This window comes from Hesperophylax consimilis, chromosome 26 (genome assembly GCF_061612785.1).
Source record: "Hesperophylax consimilis isolate HC1 chromosome 26, BYU_Hcon_1.0, whole genome shotgun sequence".
Lineage (NCBI taxonomy): Eukaryota > Metazoa > Arthropoda > Insecta > Trichoptera > Limnephilidae > Hesperophylax > Hesperophylax consimilis.
In genome coordinates this window covers 23057458-23077588 of record NC_142861.1, presented here as the reverse complement: position 1 = coordinate 23077588, position 20131 = coordinate 23057458, and the positions used below count along the sequence as shown (strand labels likewise).

Sequence of the window (20131 nt, the reverse complement as noted above, 5' to 3'; positions counted from 1 at the left end):
CAAATGGCGGGTTTTACAGTAATTTTATTATTACAAAGATTCGTTAGTTCCTCAAATGGCCGCCTGGAATGATTTAATATTCAATCTGTACTTAACTTGCACATCGTTAGCGCTGATAAGTTTAAAAATTTAATACAAATCTGTACATGCGCTAACAAAAATAAATATTACGATTCCAGATTTAAAAAAAAAAACATTAAAATTATTACAATCAAACATAAGTCATATTTATCACTTTCTCTATGAGTAAAAAAACGAATAATCTTTCGTAGCGGCAGGGTGTTTTTAGTTCCTACCCCACGCGAAGGGAAAAACCTTCCTGGCTGAATAAATTTTATTTTTATTATAAAGGGCAATAATTTTACATTGTCGATTTTCTGACAGCTGACAATCAAAGTCAGCCGAGTATTTTGTTCCCATTCTGACGAATGTTAGTCGGCGATTTCTGCTCGAACTTGCAATCCTCCTCGATAATAAATTACGTAATAAACATGGGCAACCTCGGAGATACCGTCAATTACATTCTGTTTTACAATCCCATCTCTACAGAGGTTGGAAAGCTACTGAAAAATACCGTAAGTACAGCGAAATATTATGAAATATCATCATTATCTTATAAAAGAATGCTCGTTAAGCATTACTGAATCACTACGTATTATTTTTACAGTATTTTGATACGTAGAATCAGTTATTTATGAACATTTTGCGTATTTCATAACCTATATCTTTCATATTATCATCTGTCAAGCCGTGATATTTTTGTAATTTATTTTTTTTCCGGCTCAAATCATGCTTAAATTTACTGAATTTCATACGGATTACTTTTTATTCATTCGTGATTGACATTTTCTTATGAATTATGTGTAAAAATGTCCGGCAAGTTTAAAAAAAGGTTTGAGCGGTTACTACCTAGTCTGATAAGTGACAACATTTTCATTTCGATTGATTGCCTTATTTTCAATTTTGTAAGAATAAGTTCACAAAATGTAGGAATAAATTAAAAAAATATCAGAACAAGTTTAAAAAAATGTATGTAAGTCAGTACCCCTTTATTACAATAAATCTTCATTGAATAAATTCGTGTTCTATAAAAATAAAACGTTATCAGATTAGTGGTTAAATTTACTCTATATTATTATATTCTCATGGTAAAATTTAATTAATTAATTATTGTTTAAATAACATAATCACAGCGGTGACACTACATGTTTATTTTTATTCAATACATCTATATTTCACAATTTTTACAAATTACATAAAATATTATATAAATCAATATGAATAATGGGAACCCACTAAGGCGCAGCCTGTGCGTGGGTAATATATTTAAGTTATTATATTATTGTACCTAGAAATAAACAAACTGTGGACATATAAAACAAAAAGAAGATTACATTTTGTCTAAGCAGTTTGTATAAAAAGTGTTTACAATAGTGTATAGTGAAGTTATAAGCGTTTAGTGGACAATATATGGTGAATATTTTATGAGAAACATAAATTGACACAAATTAAATAAAAAAAGTTTCAACTGCTGTATCGAAAAGCCATAATTTTAAATCTTTTAAATATTGAGGAAGTTTAGTAATCACTTGAATATTTTTCGGTAAAAGATTGAATTTCACTTTTGTTTTCGTAAATGAATGAATGCAAATCTTGGATGTGGAAATTAACCCTCTTCCCGTCATCCGATCGAGCTGAAACTCGGCAGATATACTTGTTGTCAATGATAATGCATTTTGGTGGCAATGCACACACGTGGACATATACGCAATAAATGTCTGTCCTACCAAATTGGGATTGGGACGGTTGTCAGTTGTCAGCACAGTTGATTCCCGTCCCTGGGGAAGAAGTTTTAATCCTCAGTAAAACAAAAATATATTTATTTTTGTGGCAATCACGCATACACACACGGACATAATCGCATTTCTCTGTAATTGGATGACATTACAGCAGTTAATACACAAAATAAATGTCGTTCCTACCCAATTGGTATTTGATTCAGTTGTTAGCGCAGTTGACCGTAGTCCCTCGAGGGAAGGTTCAATCCTGAGTCTAACCAAAAACAATAATTATTTTAAATATGTGTAATAATAAGAATAGATATATTATAGTAAAAGAAAAAATATTTTTTACGGGTGTATTTTTACTTGCTTATCGTGAGTGAGTTCAAGTTCTTGTATGTTTTGCCATATCCATTTTGACAATTTTTTAATTCAATTTTCAAAAATTGATTCATAAGTCACTAAAAATGTTTGAAAAGGTTTAATATCTGACGCGTAATAGCGAATAGTTGCTTCATAGCAGTGAGATGAGTTCAGTTGAGATCTGATAAGGTTAAAATATCTGATAAGTAGCTATTAATTAATATTGCTTTTAATTATTATTTATCACTACCCAATCATAATATGTGATAAGGCGAAATTATGAAATTTTTACCTTGATTACCTTTCTCTCATTTGAGACCCACATCTGAATAGCCAGGTACTTACCCAACCTTCATCTTCTCCTCTCTCCTCACACTTTCTTTGGCCTCACAACCAGAGGCAGCTCTAGGGATCCAGGCGATATAGGTCATTTGAAAAAAATGTGTGACTAATCTTTGAAAAATGCCCATATATTATTATGACCGGTCAGTGGTTGAGTGGGCATAGCGCTTGGGTCTCACCCGAGCGTCGCGTGTTCGATTCCTCGGCTGGCTAAGTCCTCCATCACAACACAAGCAACATTTTCGGCTTTCTGTGGTGGTAGTAGGAGATTTTCAAACATTGTTGGGTTATTAGTAACCTGGGAATGTTTGTCTTTCTTTTAAAAAAAAAAAAAAAAATCCATATCAATTTGTAGGTAGGTAAGTCATAAGTCCACAACTCTAAATACATATTATGTTAATATAGTAAATTTATTTATTTATTTATTTACGCCCTAATGGGCTTTTACAAAAGTAGTTAACAAGTAATACAGTTGTGTTACATAGTTTACAATAAATTATGATTTTTGATTAAATTAAGGTAAATTCAAATGAATAGTGTGGATTACGGAAAGCTAAATATGTATTAAGGAACATATACATATAAAAACAAAAGTGTATTCACTATGGAGTTGTGAATTCATACATCTCAGTAAAATGATTAAAAAGATTTCGTTTTATAACTAATACGGAATCTTTAAGCATGTCTACAATATTCCCAAATTTATTGCCAAAATGTTGTAGTAATAAAATAATAAATTGGAAATAACAATCCAAAACTGCAAATTATTTTAAAGAGATTACGTTTTAATGTAGTTGTGCGCAACATTAAAGTTTGTAACGCCCGTCCGCAGTATTCAAAGATACTGGGTGCGAAGCTAAGAGTATGGTGGTTTCTTGGTGCGAAGCGATGCGACGTTTATCAATTCCATTTAAATTTAGACTTGCGAATCTATTTGAAAATGGTCATTACGTTTTTTTTTGTTTTGTTTCATTCTACAGCTTCATTCTTCAAGAATCCAATTTATATTGAAAAACAACCATCGTTCCACACACAACAAGCATGTAAAAAGAAAAACCAACGTACGTTTATGTCACCATCTCTTTAAAATATATGATATTCATTGTGCTGTCTCCCTCATGGCCATTACCTAAGTGTCCCTAAGCTTTCTTCTGTACCTAATTTTTACTTAGACGAAAGACATAGTGCCATCTCGTTCATTCTATGGCGCACATAGGGACAGAAGATGCCAAAGCCGGGGACATTCTCTAAATTGACCCAGCAACTTGTGAATAAAAGCTTCTATTAGAGACAATAGATGTCACTGCTCGTCACTCGCCGCCGCTTCTCGCAGCCCTGTTATTTCGCGGTACATTACGAAAAAATTAAGAATAAGACCAATTGTTTTAATGCACATAATTATTTTTATTGTTGTCTTATAATTTTGAGGGGTCAAACACCAATTGACCTAAGGGAAGAATCGCCACTGCTCACAATATTTCACAAACAAGGAAGGTATATATGTACAAAAAATGGTACTTGTTGGTTTTCACCCGCCACATTGCCCGTTTTATGGCAATATGACGGAACTATAGATAAAACGCCAAAAAAATATATGTGCCGATTTGTGCTTTATCTTTATACCATAATTCCAGGGCATTTTGAAACCCAAAACCAACGGAACATCCTCCCAGACAGTTGTTGTGATGCAGCGTCAGCTTTGGCAGCTGGCCCAGGACGGGGGCCCCTGGGTGCGACTGGGGGGTCTGCTGGGTGCCTCGGCCGTAGTGCTGGGGGCCTACGGGGCCCACCGCACCTACCCCGAGGATCAGAAGGCGGACCTGCGCAGAATCTACGAGACCGCTAACAGATTTCATTTCATACACAGCTTGGCTCTGTTGGCTGTGCCAATGTCCAGAAAACCCATGCTGGTTAGTATATACACAGTGTCCGGAAACTAACAGTACAAGCGGGAAACTGATGAATCTGTATCACACGGAAAACCCAAAGCACTGATTTTTTTCGATCGAAGCATTTTGATTTTTTAATTTTTCACACTTTTTTAACAACTAAAGGCTTAAAAAAACTTTTGGAGCCAAGTCTATGCTTCAACACATTTTAAAAAACAATATATAGCTGATAATAACCCCGTAACGACCAAATTCCAAATTCAATTTACTCGAAAACGAAAGCTTAAAGCTAAAAAAGTTATACATATTACAAAATCGATTCCAAACGTAACATAGATTCACCAGTCTCCCGCTTGTACCACTAGTTTCCAGACACCGTGCATACCTATTTATTTAAAGAAAGACAAACTTTCCCAGGTAACAAATAACTGGTTCCGTGTCAAAAGGCAATTTGACAACTTTAGAACGTTGAAATAAATTGATGAATATTTAAGCAAAATAATCACGCATATAACCTAAAACCTTAACTTACCTAACCTAATATTGTTCAGAATCACTTGCTCTAAATATTGGTTACAAAATACTTTTTATTTGATGTATGTAGTTTCTCTGACTGCTTTGGAATAATCTAAGACTTTTCGGCGTGTAATTTTTTCTCCAGGTCACGGACGTCACAGGTCAAAGTTCGATTACGAGCATTAGCCGCCACACTTTGTATTAAAATCACAAATTTTTGCTCACATTAAAAAAGCAGCTAAAATATCAATTAGTTCAAACGTATATCTGGGAGAAAGTCCATACAATAGAGTGTAGGAGGTAACCATTGATAATAAAAACAAGGCAGATGGGCCAAGAGTCATTATTAGTATGAAACCACGTGCCCAAATTAGTATTCACACATATCACTACAAATCGCATTTATGCACATTGGCGCCAAACTTTTTTTTCTACTTAAGGTGATGCACTACGTCGTGTAATATTTTAAATTGAGCCGCTATCAATAATAACCCTTACGTAGATGGCGATAAGGTTTAAATTCCCGCTTAACACCATGCGCCTGTTTTGATTTATGCAAGAAAAAAACATGGCCAAAAAGTGCCTTTTATTTTATTTTGTGGATGTTCAGGCATAAATATTTAATTTTTTTTCGATCATTTTATAAAAAACATAATTTGCCACATTATACAATAAAATCATAACCGAAAATGGGTTCGTAAGTAGGAGATTTTGAACTTTAAAGCAGTTTTCACAGGCCTTATACATTATTTTTTTCTGAGCTTATAAAAAGACTTATCTAAAAAATACTCGATTATTTCAAAGGTCAAGATGTATTCTACTCGCAGTATTTAATTAAAGCATCTGAAACATTTCTAGGCGACCAAATTTTCAAACCAAAAACACATGATTTTGCATTACTACGTATGGCATCACCTTAAAAACCAAATGCATAACATTTGGCACATTTGGTCGTAGCTCGGTGACAGCTGGCACGCTTCCATGTCATTTCTTTCTTTGTTTCTATTCTATGATTCGTTCTTGAGTTCAACAGCTCGGCTGTGGAACAATTTGCTGGCCTCTGTGTTTCCTATCTCCTACAACACGGGTCTCTTCAAGAAACTCTTGCTCTCGCAAGAAGACCCTCCACACGGTGTGGAGATAATGTAAAAACACAGGAGGCCATGAGGAAAATAATTTCCCTCAGGCCTATGTCGTCTTCTGGGATGCTGTGCTCCCAAGTTATGTGGATGTGAAATTATTTCTGATTATTCCTGCTTATAATATGTTAAATCGGTGTTATTTTCTATTTCAGAGTGGCTCACTCTTGACTCTAGGCACAGTGCTGTTCTGTGGCGCATGCTACTATCACGCCTTCACTGGTGACAGGACTCCACAGAAATTGGCACCCATAGGAGGGACATGCCTCATCCTGGGATGGCTCGCAATTGTCCTGTAGATTTTAAAACCTAACAACTTTATGGAATTCATCTACCATTGTAGTCCATAACCTGTCATATGTTTTGATTTTAATTAAATATTCTTTTTGTATTTCTTTGACTGAGATTGTAGAAACTAGCATTTTGGAATGATTAGTTTTACTTTGAATTTTTTTCAACAAATGATGACGAAAAAATGATATAGCCCAATTTAATATGAAGCATTATACATACATCATTGTTCGACAGATGATCACAGTTAGCAAATCAATAAGAATTATCAATAGCCGTAGCTGAAAAAATGCGTATTATCGGCAGCTGTTTTGTATGAAATTAAGCTATTTAGAACCAAAAGTTTATGGCGAAATTATTAACATTTTTTTTTTGTTCTGCACTGCCATCTTACGGAATTTGCAGTAAGCTGCTTAAAAATCTCCATAGAGAATTTTTTTTAAAGATGCATAAACAATGAGTTATTGTTTTGCTAGAACCTAATGATCATTAAAAATGCTTACCTATAAGTTCTGTGATTGAATGAATTGAGTTTAAATGTTGGTTAGTTAATAATGTTGAATTAATAGGTGTTAGAATTCCATTAAATATTGTAGATAATATTGTGTAGGAGGAAAAATATATTAGTTTTGAAGCCCAAAACTACTGTAAGAACATATACGAATAGTGACATATTCTTTAGGAATATTTACATTCATAGTTACCTTGGTTGTTTTTGATGGATAGCTGTAGAAATATTTGCTTTTTGTTTTTTTTTTATTTCCACTCCATTTTGTAGTGCAAAGATGTCTAAAATTACGGTCTGTCAAAGATTACGATAGGTGTTCAATTTCCACTGATTTGTGAACTTTTTTTTGTGCAATAAATAGTTTAAAATGCATTTTAATCGAAGTGTTGCAAACATTATCTCATAAAAACAAGTTTATTTTCTACAAACTTTTTGGTAAATATTTCCCTAACCCCTGCATTTTTAATAGGCACAGATTTTGGAAATTACACTTCGCTTCAACTTAATTACTACAAGAAATACTATTTACGTCGGTATAGATGGTAAAAGATGCACTATAATTCCATTTCTATTATAATAATAATAACATGGCATTTATATAGCGCAGTTTAGTGTCATTTTAAGTGCTTTTCAAAGATACCTTATAATACGATCCCTTTGCTGCCATTTTGGACCTTTTTTTTTATGAAGTGACACTTGCTTGAGTTTTGTTTCAATCTATATACACATAATTATTTAATTATCCCAAACTAAGAACCTAATAAACTATTTTGTGCGTGTAAATAGATATTCCTTGTAGTAATTGTTGAAACAAAGTGTAATTTCCATAATCTGTGCCCAAAAGTGCGGCGGTTAGGGAGAAATTAACCAACTTTTTTTATATTCATAACAAAACATCACAACAATCAAATGCCAAAAATCTTATTACATACATGTGAAATTAATGTATTTTTATAGTAAAAAAAACATTGGTATCAATACGTTAACTCTACACCCTTTCCACCACTGAAGAAATAACCCGATAGAAGTGTGTTTTGGGCGTGCTATTTTGCCTGAAGTTAAAGTCAATAATGTCAAAATTCTTTCTAGAGCATTGTGGCCTGTCTGAAGCATCAGGAGGTCTTAATTTGGTGACATCAGTTTTCTTTTTAATCGTTACAGATCAACTTCTAGGGATTGTTTGTTCAGTTCTTGATGCATATTATTTGTAAGATGGCATTTTACTATATATTATTCTCTCTAATAATATATCAAATGTATTTAAAACTTATGTATGTTAAATAAAAAATATTAATTTACATACCAGTTTTGAATTTTATTGCATTAATTTGGTAAATAACACTTAAGCATTTTTTGACACAAATCTATTTTCACAATACATAATAAATATATTATATCTACACCTCGAGGAATAGCTGCGTGGCCTGCGCAGAACTTAACCTAACCTAACTAATAATTAATTATTCAAAGCTTATTTTTAATAATACCATACTCCTGTTGATAAATGAGTTATTATTTTTGGAACTCCTAAGTAAAACTAATTAATATTATGTAAACAAAAAATAAAAATAAACAGATAATTTAAAAAAATATATTTAGCAGCTTAACTAATGATGCTATTATAAAAGCCCACAAGATGGCCGCTGATTGTTTTTGAAACATTTTCTTTGTGAATGTTTATTTATGTACTCCCATTAAAACAACAGCCTTACATTTAGAAAATAAAATTGGTTGGGACCTAGCAGGGAGACGAGACTTTGGTTATGAATGCTGTGTTCGTTCTATTGTTATTTCAATAGAGTGTACTCTGAAGAATTAGTGTCACTGACCTACTTGGAACTAGTACACAACTGCCAAACATGCAAAATGCATACTGAACATTTGCACATGGTTGACATTTTGTGTGTGATGTGTAAAAACGGGTCATTTATACAACTTATTTGTGTGCTTGTTAACTCTGCTGTGGGATGATATGACAACTTTTCTGTTTCTTCCCTCCTACAATATGGATGTCTTTAAAACTCAGGTTTTTCCTTGAAAAGACCCTGAGGGAACAGCATCCCTGAGTATGACAGAGGTCCGGTTAAGAATTACATGAAAAAATCACAACAGATACAAAAATTAACATCTAAATATTAAGCATAAATTATCTTTTATGTAACATTATTTTATGACAGTTTTATTAAATTTTATGGTCGTTAAGTCACTAAAGTTTAGGGCTAAAATATTGTAGAATATTTCTAGTAGGTACTTTTAAATTTAATGTTTTATTTTTATTACATATATAGTATAAAAATGACAATACATATTCATATTATTTCATTTATATAAAACGAAAAAAGTGACATTAACCTTTATAATACAGTGGTACCTCGACATACGAGTGCCCCAACATACGAGTTTTTCGAGATACGAACCGGCGAGCGAGTGATTTTTTGCTTTGAGTTACGAGCGAAATTCGAGATACGAGTTTAGTTTAGCAGCTAATGAACTCGTCGAGGAGCACACCTAGGAACTGACGACTGAGGAGATACAAGAGTTACAGTCACAGCAGCATACGGATGTTATGCAAGAAATTGGTTTCGATTAGTCAGAGGAGGAGGAGGTTATTTCTACAAGTGAGATAAAGGAGATCTTAGGAATGTGGGAGAGAGTTTCACAGTTCGTGGAAAAGAAACACCCAGAAAAAGTTGCAACAGGTCGTGCATCTGATCTTTTTAATTACACTTGCCTAACTCATTTCCGGAACATTCTGAGAGGGAGGAAGAAACAAACCTCCTTGGACATGTTTTTTTCTAAACGGCCTACAGGTGAAAGCGAGAAAAATGTAGCGAAAAAGGCAAAGACCAGTAAGGATATCTAATTTATTTATTTACATTCTCTTTTTTGTTTTTGTCATTTATAAATACGTTTTTATTATTCAAAACCACGTAACAAAAATAACTGGGGTGACATTTTGGGGGTTGGAACGGATTAATGGTAGTCTAATTGTTTTGTATGGGGAAATCTGCATCGATATTCGAGTAATTCAAGATACGAGCAAGGTTGCGGAACGAATTAAACTCATATGTCGAGGTACCACTGTACTGTGATTTTAGTTATATATATAGTGGTAAATAAAGTTTACAAGGAAAAAACCATCGGTAAGCGATTTAAAATACTTTAATCTATTTGAAATTGAATGTCAAGCGGAAATATTTGGTGACACAATCTTTCTCTATCTAGACCCGCGGGGTTAAAAGGAACGGCTGCTTGTGAACGTGGCCTTTTTCATACTAAACTGAATTATTTTTTTATTTGTTTGCATCCTTCTGGAACGTTTTCAAATGTTCTTATTTTAAAGACAACTACTTTGGCGCGGAAGACGGTTGTGACGACACGCCCGCCAGCCTTTCTAAACGATTCTAGTCAGGGACAGTTTGAAGAAACGAGAAAAACAAGGTTCCATCTGACATAGCAATGTTTTGCGAGAATGTGTTCAAAATTTATTATGTCCTTGTTATTGCAAGGGTTGTTAGTGGCCAGGTGGAACCTACGTCATATCATATTGTTAGACAAATTGATACAAACCTGTTGCAATTATGTTGATCACAATCTGACCAATAAACTTGAAATTTTCCACACTTTTAACGATTCCAACGGTAACCCTAATAATATATACCTTGGGAACTATTCATCGGATAACCAACACCTCTGCTTGTTAGCCTTAGTGGTTTGACTTAACAGGGGTGCTTGGTTTTATGGGGTGAGGTCTGTCAAGGTTTTGGCAGCAGATGTCGCATGTTTGAGCATGGTGGGCCGGATCGGGAGAAACTTATTGATGGAGACTTTTTGACCTCTCCAGCTATACTTTCTCGACCCATTGTCTTGCATCACAGTGGGAGAGATGGATTCTTACATCCGTCACTCGTGGACACACCCACCCCAGATTCCTATCCTCCCCTCATACCTTTTTCCTTCCCAGAACTTTCTCTCCTTCCTTTCCTTAAAAAGACTCTCCACCCAGCATCCTCAAAGATGATATATGTGGAGCTAATGTAAAAAGAATATATATGTGTGCGAAGATTCCCACCCTTGCAGCCAGTTCAGATGGCGTGTTGCTAAGGCGCCGTTTTTCAATAAGTGGTTCACCCACTAATTACAGTGATTAGTGATTACCTTGACACGTCCAATGGCCATATTTATATACCACTAAGCTAAGGAGATCATTTCAGAAAAGACGGCAGCACTATCGTACAATTCAGCGCCAGCACATAGAATGAATATTTTAATAGGGTGACCACATCAATTAATTACATTCAATCTGGCGGGACACCTCCAGAGTGCGATGTCCTCTACCGCGTATTGTGCCTCAAGGTGGCCTAGTTACAGAAGTGGTTCTGCGAGGATATCTTGCAGAGCTGGCACTCCACCCGACAGCACCAGATGTAGCAGCAGTGGCAGCGCTCCAGGCGGGACACCTCCAGAGTGCGATGTCCTCTACCGTGTATTGTGCCTCAAGGTGGCCTAGTTACAGTAGTGGTTCTGCGAGGATATCTTGCAGAGCTGGCACTCCACCCGACAGCACCAGATGTAGCGGCAGTGGCAGCGCTCCAGGCGGGACACCTCCAGAGTGCGATGTCCTCTACCGTGTATTGTGCCTCAAGGTGGCCTAGTTACAGTAGTGGTTCTGCGAGGATATCTTGCAGAGCTGGCACTCCACCCGACAGCACCAGATGTAGCGGCAGTGGCAGCGCTCCAGGCGGGACACCTCCAGAGTGCGGTGGCCCCTACCACAGCAGAGGGCTCTGCAGCTGGATTCACCGTGAGTCAAGCTGCCATTGCACCACCTACAAATAATTACAATATTATTTCAAAACAAAAACATGAAAACTCTTTCCAGGGGAATTGATGAGGTTTCCCCGATTATGCTGTTATTTTGATTTTCCCGTATAATTAATAAGTGAAAGTAAATAGACAATAAATAAGCTCGTACGGTACGACTGGGTTTTGCAAATCCCACATCTCTTTAAAAATTGTCGGGACTGCGGGATAGAATTTAATAATCCCGCGGTTAAGCGAAGCTTTGTGAAATCACTATTTTTATTTACTGCGAATCGGTTTAGGTATATTATCTTCTTCTTCTTCTTCCTAGCACTATCCCAACTCATTGCCTAGGTAGGCTGTTGGGGTCGGCTCTTCTCGTTCTCAGGTTATAGCTTCTTCGGTTCTGAGTGTCGCTTTCATCTAGGCCGTTTCTTTGTAGGATTTTGGAGCATTGGGTCATCCAGGAGTTTATTATGGTTTAGGTACATTATGAATACCAAATATATGCTTTAAATAAATTCAAGTTTTTTCTATCGTTTCGCTCCATTAGAATTCAAATAAAATAATTATATAATAATAATAATACAAAAAAAATAAGTGTAAATAAAATAAAAAAATTAAAATTCAGTTATAAATGCATGAACGCATTAACAAGAAGCAAGTTAATCTGTGACAGTTTCCGTTAATTAACTTTTTCTTTCTTACAAAATTATTCTTAAAATAAATCAAAACCGTTTCTCCCCTAAAACCGAGATTATCTAGACTCCGTTTGCCAAGCGATTTTTATGCCTATTACCCATTGATGCATAACATAACCCATATTCGTTGTAATATATGGCACACAGAGAATATAAACATTTTTCACTTGTATATATTCAAAGAGTATTAAATTGAAATCATGCCAACAAATCTTAAACATTTTTTTGTCGTTTGGTATCAATTATATTTGGTACATATTATAAAAAAGACTTTGAGAAGTGAAAATAGTAAGTTTTCGCAGGAATCATCTTTGGTTCTAGTAATATTATAAAAATTCCATGCTAACTCAACACACTGACTATTCAACACACATTTAAAAAGTGATATAAAGTCATTAAAAACGATGAAAAAAATTAAATTTTAACCTAACCTACTAAACCCAGTTAATAAAGTTTTTGTTTCATAACTTTCCATGACTTTATATAATTTTTTAAAGATATGATGAATTATCATTTCGATGATTTATCCAGTCACCTATAAAAATATATTGAAAAGGTAACGTAATAAGTATTTTAAGAAGACTTTTATTAAAAATCGTTGATATTGTTTTGACGTTCATTTTAGCAGTTTGTGAATATTGTTATAAAATAAGAAAAAATGCGACGGTGGGGATTTAGGGAAGTTAAAATTTGTGGCTGTGAATATTTTTAGGTGAGAAATCTGAAAAAAAATATCGTTGAAATGTTTAATAAAAAAATTAGATCTTGACAACAGCGCCGGCTATTGGGTCCTAAAATATCCTTTATTTCAAGCTGGAACCAACTATACACATTCACAAAATTTAATTGCAATCGGTTGTGCGGTTTCGGAGATTAGCGTGTGCGAACAGTGACATGTGATTTTTTATATTGATAATTGGTTTAATGATACCTAAATGTTAAGTTTATGTAAATATTTATAGTTGGTGTTTATTTTTTTTCCGATGTTAATTTTAGACATTAGGTAATATAAAACCCATAGACTAAATACATCAATGATAAAACCGGATCCCAAGGATATTGTGTTGACTTCTGGCCACCCTACTGTCAAAATTATCAATGTATTAGAGTTAATATTAATATATGTTAATTGTTGCAATTTAGAAGTTCAATTATATTAGCAAAATTTGGTTACGTTTTCGTTTAATTGCATAGCTTATTTTTTTAAAGAAGATTCCACAATACTATCAAAAAGCGTTGTAATTTCTAAGTTTGTTTTCGTTCTGCTTCCAAATTATACGTTTTGAACGCAAACTAATTAGTTATAACGTTGTAGAGAAGTGACAGTTGTAAAAATAAAGTTTATCACAATATTATTATTAAATTTTTAATATTATTTTTTTTTGTTTACAAAAAAGATTATAGTGAAGTAGTGCGGTTATCAAAATGCAGATCCGATGCGATCAACGCTCAAATTTAAGAGGCAGTGTTTCGTTTTCATCTCGGAGAATCATTGGCTTCTATAGTGTCGGACCTGAGAAGAATTACTTGGACAATTGTTCTCAAATGAAGTACCTAAATAAGATTCCATCAAATCGCGTACATTTTGATTTAAACCACAATATAAACTCGTGGATAAAAATCATTTCTGATGAAAAACTGAAGTTTATTCTGTCTTTTTTCAAAGATCACAGGGAAGAATTTGATGTTTTTGATGATAGTCCTATAGCCCTGAAAGATGTGCCCTTTGTGTGCTGCAGATCCCTGCTGTGATTTTTGTTCCATGCCCTACTACAAAAAATACCCACTGAGGTTCTCGGCCTGCCTGTTTCGTGGTGTTATATTCTTGCATTATCTTAATCCAGAGCAATATCTGGACAGGGAGCGCAATGCAACGGAAATGAAAAATATAAAGATCAGATTCGGAGTCAACTTCGAGCATTATTTGCTGTCAAGTGAGTGATCAACTAATTTTATCAGGTTATCTTTTAATTCATTAAAGATTACGTTCCGTTCCGGTTTATCGCATTCCCATTATGTTAGATCAAGTTCCACCATGTACCGTCGCATTCCGTAACGTTATATCACGTTCTATAGCGTTTTATCAAAAATTCATCTCATATTCCATCACATCCCATCACATTCCATTATACCCATCCCATTCCAACACATTAAATCACATTCTTTCACATTCCATCACACAGCACATTTCATCACATTGCTTCACATTTCAGCATATTATTATTCCATCACATAGCATCACATTCCATCACATTACATAACATTCTATTACATGCCGTCACATTCTAACACATTACATCACATTTTTTTACATTCCATCACATTCTAGTATATTTCATCACATTCCATTACATTGCATCACATTCCATCACAGTCCATCAAATTGCATCACATTCCATCACATTCGCGCACATTTTTCACATTCCAGCATATTCCATCACATTTTAGCACATAGCATCACATTCCATCACATTGCATGTTATTCTATCACATTACATATTATTCCATCACATTACGTTACATTACGCTACATTCCACCGCAATCCATTTTGCGATTTTGCGACATTTTTGTGATATAACGATATTCCGATGCAAGTATATTTTTCACTGTATCAATTAAATAGGTACTGTAACCCCAATAAATTCATAATAACTGACAATTGCAGCTGATCCAACCAAAGAACCGGACCCCGAGTCGCCGACGGAGGGGAACGCGCATTTCTATTGCGTGTTTGAGAGACGCCTGGATAAGCACCGGCTGGTGTTCTCCGCAGAGATGGATGGCATCCTCGTGGAGTGCTCCTCGCTGCAGCAGGGCATCAGACCTGACACCAAGTCCTCGGCCAGGGTCTTGGAGCAACTCCAAGATTGCGAGTTCGTGGAAATCAAGTCGATCAACGGGTTTAGGTATATATATATAATATGTATCGGTTACTTATTTGGTTCCATAACAAACAGAACAGTATAAAAACGGAACAATTATAAAAGAGTACAGCAATAAAACAGAACAGTGACAAAACATAACAATGACAAAACAGAACAATATGACAGAACGGAACAGTGACAAAGGAGAACAGTAGCAAAACATGAACACAGAAAAATGACAAAAAATAACAGTGACATAAATAACCGTGACAAAACAGAGTAGTGACGAAACAGAACGGTGACACAACAGAACACTGACAAAACAGATCATTGAGAAAAAGTGAAGAAAAATATCTATAAATATCTCTATCAGTTAGATAGCTAGCAAACCATTCTAAAAGTTTTCCGTCAATACCGAGCTTACGTAGTTTGATCAGGAGAATTTTATGGCATACTTTGTCAAAGGCCTTGATAAAGTCCGTATATATGTACATACAGTGACAAAACATAACTATGACAAAACAGAACAGGGACAAAACAGAACGAAACAGTGACAAAGGAGAACAGTAGCAAAACAAGAACACAGAAAAATGACAAAAAATAACAGTGACATAAATAACCGTGACAAAACAGAGTAGTGACGAAACAGAACGGTGACACAACAGAACACTGACAAAACAGAACATTGAGAAAAAGTGAAGAAAAAAACAAACCAAAAACCCAACCTAACCTTATCATAACTCACCTAATCCATGAATTTTTTTAACCGTTCTTTTTTATCCGGTTGCTAACCGGATTTTGCATATACCCGAGATTGTAATAAAACTAGCTGATCTAGGCCTCTTTCAGTGTTTGATCAAATGTGGATCAGCCGCCAAGCACAAACGTTACGCTATCATGGTTGGCGGCCAATCAATATTTTATAAAATTAATTTAATGGATATATATTAGTTATTGCAGAAAGTTCAAGTCATTGCAATGGTGGGTCCAGTCTCACCTAACAAGAGTTAATACAATCTTCGTCGGGGTGAGAGATGAGGAGGGGATAGTGAGAGAAATAGAGGAATACCAGGTGGAAGAACTTCCAAACTTACCCGATGTAAGAAAAAAACTTTCTCAACAATTTTTGCTCCATTCCCATTTTTCAGTTGTCGTTTCGTCAATGGAAATAGATTTATACATAAATATATATTGATTTTAATCTATTTTAAACAAATTCTAGATTTATCAAGGTCCTTTTGAAATGATTTTTTCTAGGTTTCGTGGAAGCCAAAAGTTTGCCTGAACGTCTGCGATAAAGTGTTGACGTTCATAAGGATTGCATTCTCCAGGAAATTGAACCAGACGCCTTCAAACAAAGGTGAAGATGTTAGGAAACTGCCTCTGACGCAGCTGGTCTTTGAGAGAAAGGGCGGGTCTGATCTCCTCATGATCTCCGAAGCCATGGAATTGGAGGACATTTCCGTCCTCGACGACTGGTTCATTAATATGTTTGCAGATAAGTCTTAAATTGGGTGTGGAGGTAAAAACGAGACTCGAGAACAGTAAAATGTCGTATGATCGCAGATTACTGTCGTGTAATGAAAAATCGATGTTTAAAAAAAATATTAAATACGTCTATTTGAATTTACATTTCGTTTTTTTGAATTAATGAATAAATAAATGAAGGAATGGAATCTTAGAATTGAAAATTAACCCACTTCCAGACATCGACACATTCCAGACTCGTTGTCGAAGACAACACATTCTACCAACTTGTTTGCATTCATACAAACGCGTATATATACGTATTTCTCTGAAATTGGATGTCATTGTATACAGGGTTCATCGGCACTAACCCGAAAAACTTTAACCAGCTATTTCTTAGCACTTTGGTGTCCGGTAACATTTTTTTCTATTAAAAACAAAAAAATTTAAAAAAAATTCCACCCTCTATCACTGTCATTGGCATTGCTTTTCGTGTTCAACAGCTGTTGTTAGCAAGTATGTCGAAAAGCGTCTTCGCTCTTTCGTACACACTAAATAATAATAGTTAAAAATGAGCCGTGCCATTTTATTGTGATTGTAAAAGCGCGGCAATGTAGGTACATACATACATTATTCAACGGAATTCGAATAAAATATTGCCAGATGGGTTTGACAAAGGATAAAACAGTGGTGACATGTGGTGAAAATATGACTAATATTTTTTTATTAAAAAAAACGTTACCGAATAGCAAAGTGGTTTTAACATTTTTTACTCCATATATGCTCAGGAATCGCTGGTTAAAATTTGTCGGATACGTGCCGATACACCATAGACATATGAATATTAGTAGACCTGCCCTAAGTGATTAAAAGCGTATTATCCCCACTCCCCATACCGGTTCCATTGGAGCCGGCTGGGCTCGCGTATGGCATCAAGTGAAATTTGAAAACGTGACGTCATCATTCTTGTGCGAACTATGGTCGAGGCATCATCGGTTCATTTTACGAAATAACACGGCAAAATGTTGACTTGTACTATGAAAACTTGTAAAAATAAATGTGAAGAAGAGAATAAACCCATTGTCGTATTACATTCCATATATAAGCATTATTTTACTTTATTTTAAGCATATTCACATCCTATAATATAGATCAGTTTTAGAAACATATACTATCACATCGAGAAACGTCTGGACGCGAAACACAAAGCTGGTTGGTTGCTGGGAAGTAAATTATGAACATTTATAAAAGTGTCTTAACTGAATACTTAAACGAAATATTCGACTCTGAAAATAGAACCGATTTTTTTTGCCGAATTTGGACTTCGCAAATTTGTTCATAACGTGGCGAGTAATTTGCGCTCCCATGTAAAAATGTCTATTCATTCAAAAGCAGATTTTACTTTTAAGAAGTAAATGGTGATATTATAATGCGAGATGCCAATTTACTGTCAGATTGAATATATAAAAAAAAATAAAATTAAAATGGTTCTACAAATTAAACTTGATAACAATAATAAAAAAAGTTCCTGCTTATTCCATCGAGTTCCATCCATAGTCAATGGTTCCAGCACATTTGTGATATTGGGACATTATTTGTGATATTGCAATATTTTTGTGATATTGAGATTTTTATGATACTGACTACTTTGAAAATCGCCAGCAAAGATGTGACTACTGGAATGCCATACACTCGGTAACCGAATAAAAAAGATTTTTTTTTATTTATTCAGTGAATTTTATGAATTACATTTTTTGTGTACTTAATAACTCCCACACTAGGCTTATGCCCGTGTTGTGGTAGTCATAATGCTATAAATTACAATAAAACCATATGTTGTAGTAAGAAAAAATAAAACATAATATAGAAGAAAAAAAAATATATATATTTAAGGAAAATATAAAACAAAATATATGTTTTTTATACATGCAAACATACATACATACACATATATAGATGCTCAGATATATATACATATACATACATACATAGACATACATACATGCATACATAAATACATTCATATACAAAAAAAAAAATATATATATATACATACATATATATATATATATATCACACCGCCTATTTGGCGACCAGCATGGGCAAATATGCATTTAAAGTGGCGACCACCGCCATTTGGCAACCGATATACGGTCGCCACTTTGTTTTCTCAAAATTTTTACACAGTTCAATAATAGATGTCGTTACAAGCATCTCAGCGAAATTAGTCCTGGTCGCCAAATTGGGCTGGGAGTGCAAGTTTTCGAATATTTAAGTTCCGGAGTCTGTCGCGAGGCAGCTTGGCGCTAGGTGATATACACAGCCACGTATTCCGCATTTCATTCCTGGCCTTTAGTGGCGACTGAGTATGACGAATTATTAATTTCACAACAAGCCTTTAGTGGCGACCGGGTACGACGTATTCTGCATTTCATATCTAGCCTGAAGTGACGACATTTCATAACTAGACTAAAATGGCGACCGTGTTCGACGTATTCTTCGTTTTATTCCTAGCCGTTAGTGGCGACCGGAAACGACGTATTCTGCATTTCACGTTTAGCCTGAAGTGGTGACCGTGAAGGGTACAATGTTGCCGGTTCGTTTCAACTCGCGGTGGCTGGTTATTTGCGACGTTGCAGCACATGTTTTGCCAGTGGTCTCGAATGTCTTACTATTTCAAATGTATCTATTTTCAATTTAATACCGAGTATTGACGTCTGTACGTTTTAGTGTTTATTTGGCGACCAATCATTTTAGTGTCTTGTCTACATACAGTATTGATTACTGTCGATACAATGAAAGCAACTCGTTCTAAATAGAAGTTAAAAAGCACAAATAGACATTTAGAATGTGGGTATGGGTAGCACTTCCCTGGAAACCATTTAATGACCAACATCCCTGACATAGGTCACACCAAGTGGTTGGCTACGTTTCGTGACTTAGCAGGTGTGTCCGTTTTCATGGGGTAATGTTTGCCCAGGTCTTGGTGGTGGGTGCGATGACCGTTTACAACCGGTTACCGCGGTCAGGGCCGCTCGGTAATGCCGGGGCCTGACCCTCAGACTGACGACTGAGGGTGTGCTGCCTGCCCCATCAACTAGTTGGGCAACTGTTGTGCCGGTTCGTGACCGAAGCGGACCCAGCAACAGCGTTCGGGGACATTTGGGGTGACCTCTCCTGCCGGATTCTCCCGGCTCATCGCCTTGCACCGCAATGGGTGGGTTGGGTTCATACCATCCATCACTACTGTCCACTGTGATCCCTAGTTTACTACACACTCCTCATACCCTTTTCTTCCCAGACCTTCCTTTCCCTTCATAACATTGCAGAAAAATATACAAATAAGAAAACAATTAATTGGTGAACATTAAACAAACAACCATAAGGAACTCCAGTCCATTATTTTTATATTTTATTATTAGTAATGACATTCTGACTTAAATTACAGCATTTCAATTTTATGGTA

At 35.2% G+C, this 20131-nt stretch overlaps 3 protein-coding genes across 3 annotated transcripts in view; 2 read left to right on the top strand and 1 right to left on the bottom strand.

The window, feature by feature from the left end:
* Positions 1 to 361: 361 nt before the first annotated feature.
* LOC149411320 (transmembrane protein 256 homolog) lies at positions 362 to 8153 on the top strand. The gene is made up of 3 exons (XM_089647688.1): positions 362 to 575; positions 4121 to 4396; positions 6186 to 8153. Exons 1-3 carry the CDS (start codon positions 429 to 431, stop codon positions 6327 to 6329), a joined length of 567 nt encoding a protein of 188 aa, XP_089503814.1. The 5' UTR covers positions 362 to 428; the 3' UTR covers positions 6330 to 8153.
* Positions 8154 to 11480: 3327 nt separating this feature from the next.
* LOC149411318 (protein Wnt-11b-2-like) overlaps positions 11481 to 20131 on the bottom strand; it is a 61569-nt gene continuing 52918 nt past the window's right edge. Inside the window, exon 4 of the mRNA XM_089647678.1 lies at positions 11481 to 11658. Within this exon, the coding sequence (XP_089503804.1) occupies positions 11481 to 11658 (178 nt within the window). The remainder of the gene's footprint in view (positions 11659 to 20131) is intronic.
* On the top strand, positions 14174 to 16861 carry LOC149411319 (decapping and exoribonuclease protein-like). The gene is made up of 4 exons (XM_089647055.1): positions 14174 to 14267; positions 15000 to 15240; positions 16150 to 16297; positions 16456 to 16861. The coding sequence occupies exons 1-4, from the start codon at positions 14213 to 14215 to the stop codon at positions 16705 to 16707; spliced, it is 696 nt and encodes a 231-aa protein (XP_089503181.1). The 5' UTR covers positions 14174 to 14212; the 3' UTR covers positions 16708 to 16861.

Coding starts and splice junctions, on each gene's coding strand:
- LOC149411320 (XM_089647688.1), top strand. CDS start 429: ATGTTAGTCGGCGATTTCTGCTCGAACTTGCAATCCTCCTCGATAATA. Junction 576..4,120: donor GAAAGCTACTGAAAAATACC/GTAAGTACAGCG, acceptor CCATAATTCCAG/GGCATTTTGAAACCCAAAAC. Junction 4,397..6,185: donor TGTCCAGAAAACCCATGCTG/GTTAGTATATAC, acceptor TTTCTATTTCAG/AGTGGCTCACTCTTGACTCT.
- LOC149411319 (XM_089647055.1), top strand. CDS start 14,213: ATGAAAAATATAAAGATCAGATTCGGAGTCAACTTCGAGCATTATTTG. Junction 14,268..14,999: donor CGAGCATTATTTGCTGTCAA/GTGAGTGATCAA, acceptor TGACAATTGCAG/CTGATCCAACCAAAGAACCG. Junction 15,241..16,149: donor AAGTCGATCAACGGGTTTAG/GTATATATATAT, acceptor GATATATATTAG/TTATTGCAGAAAGTTCAAGT.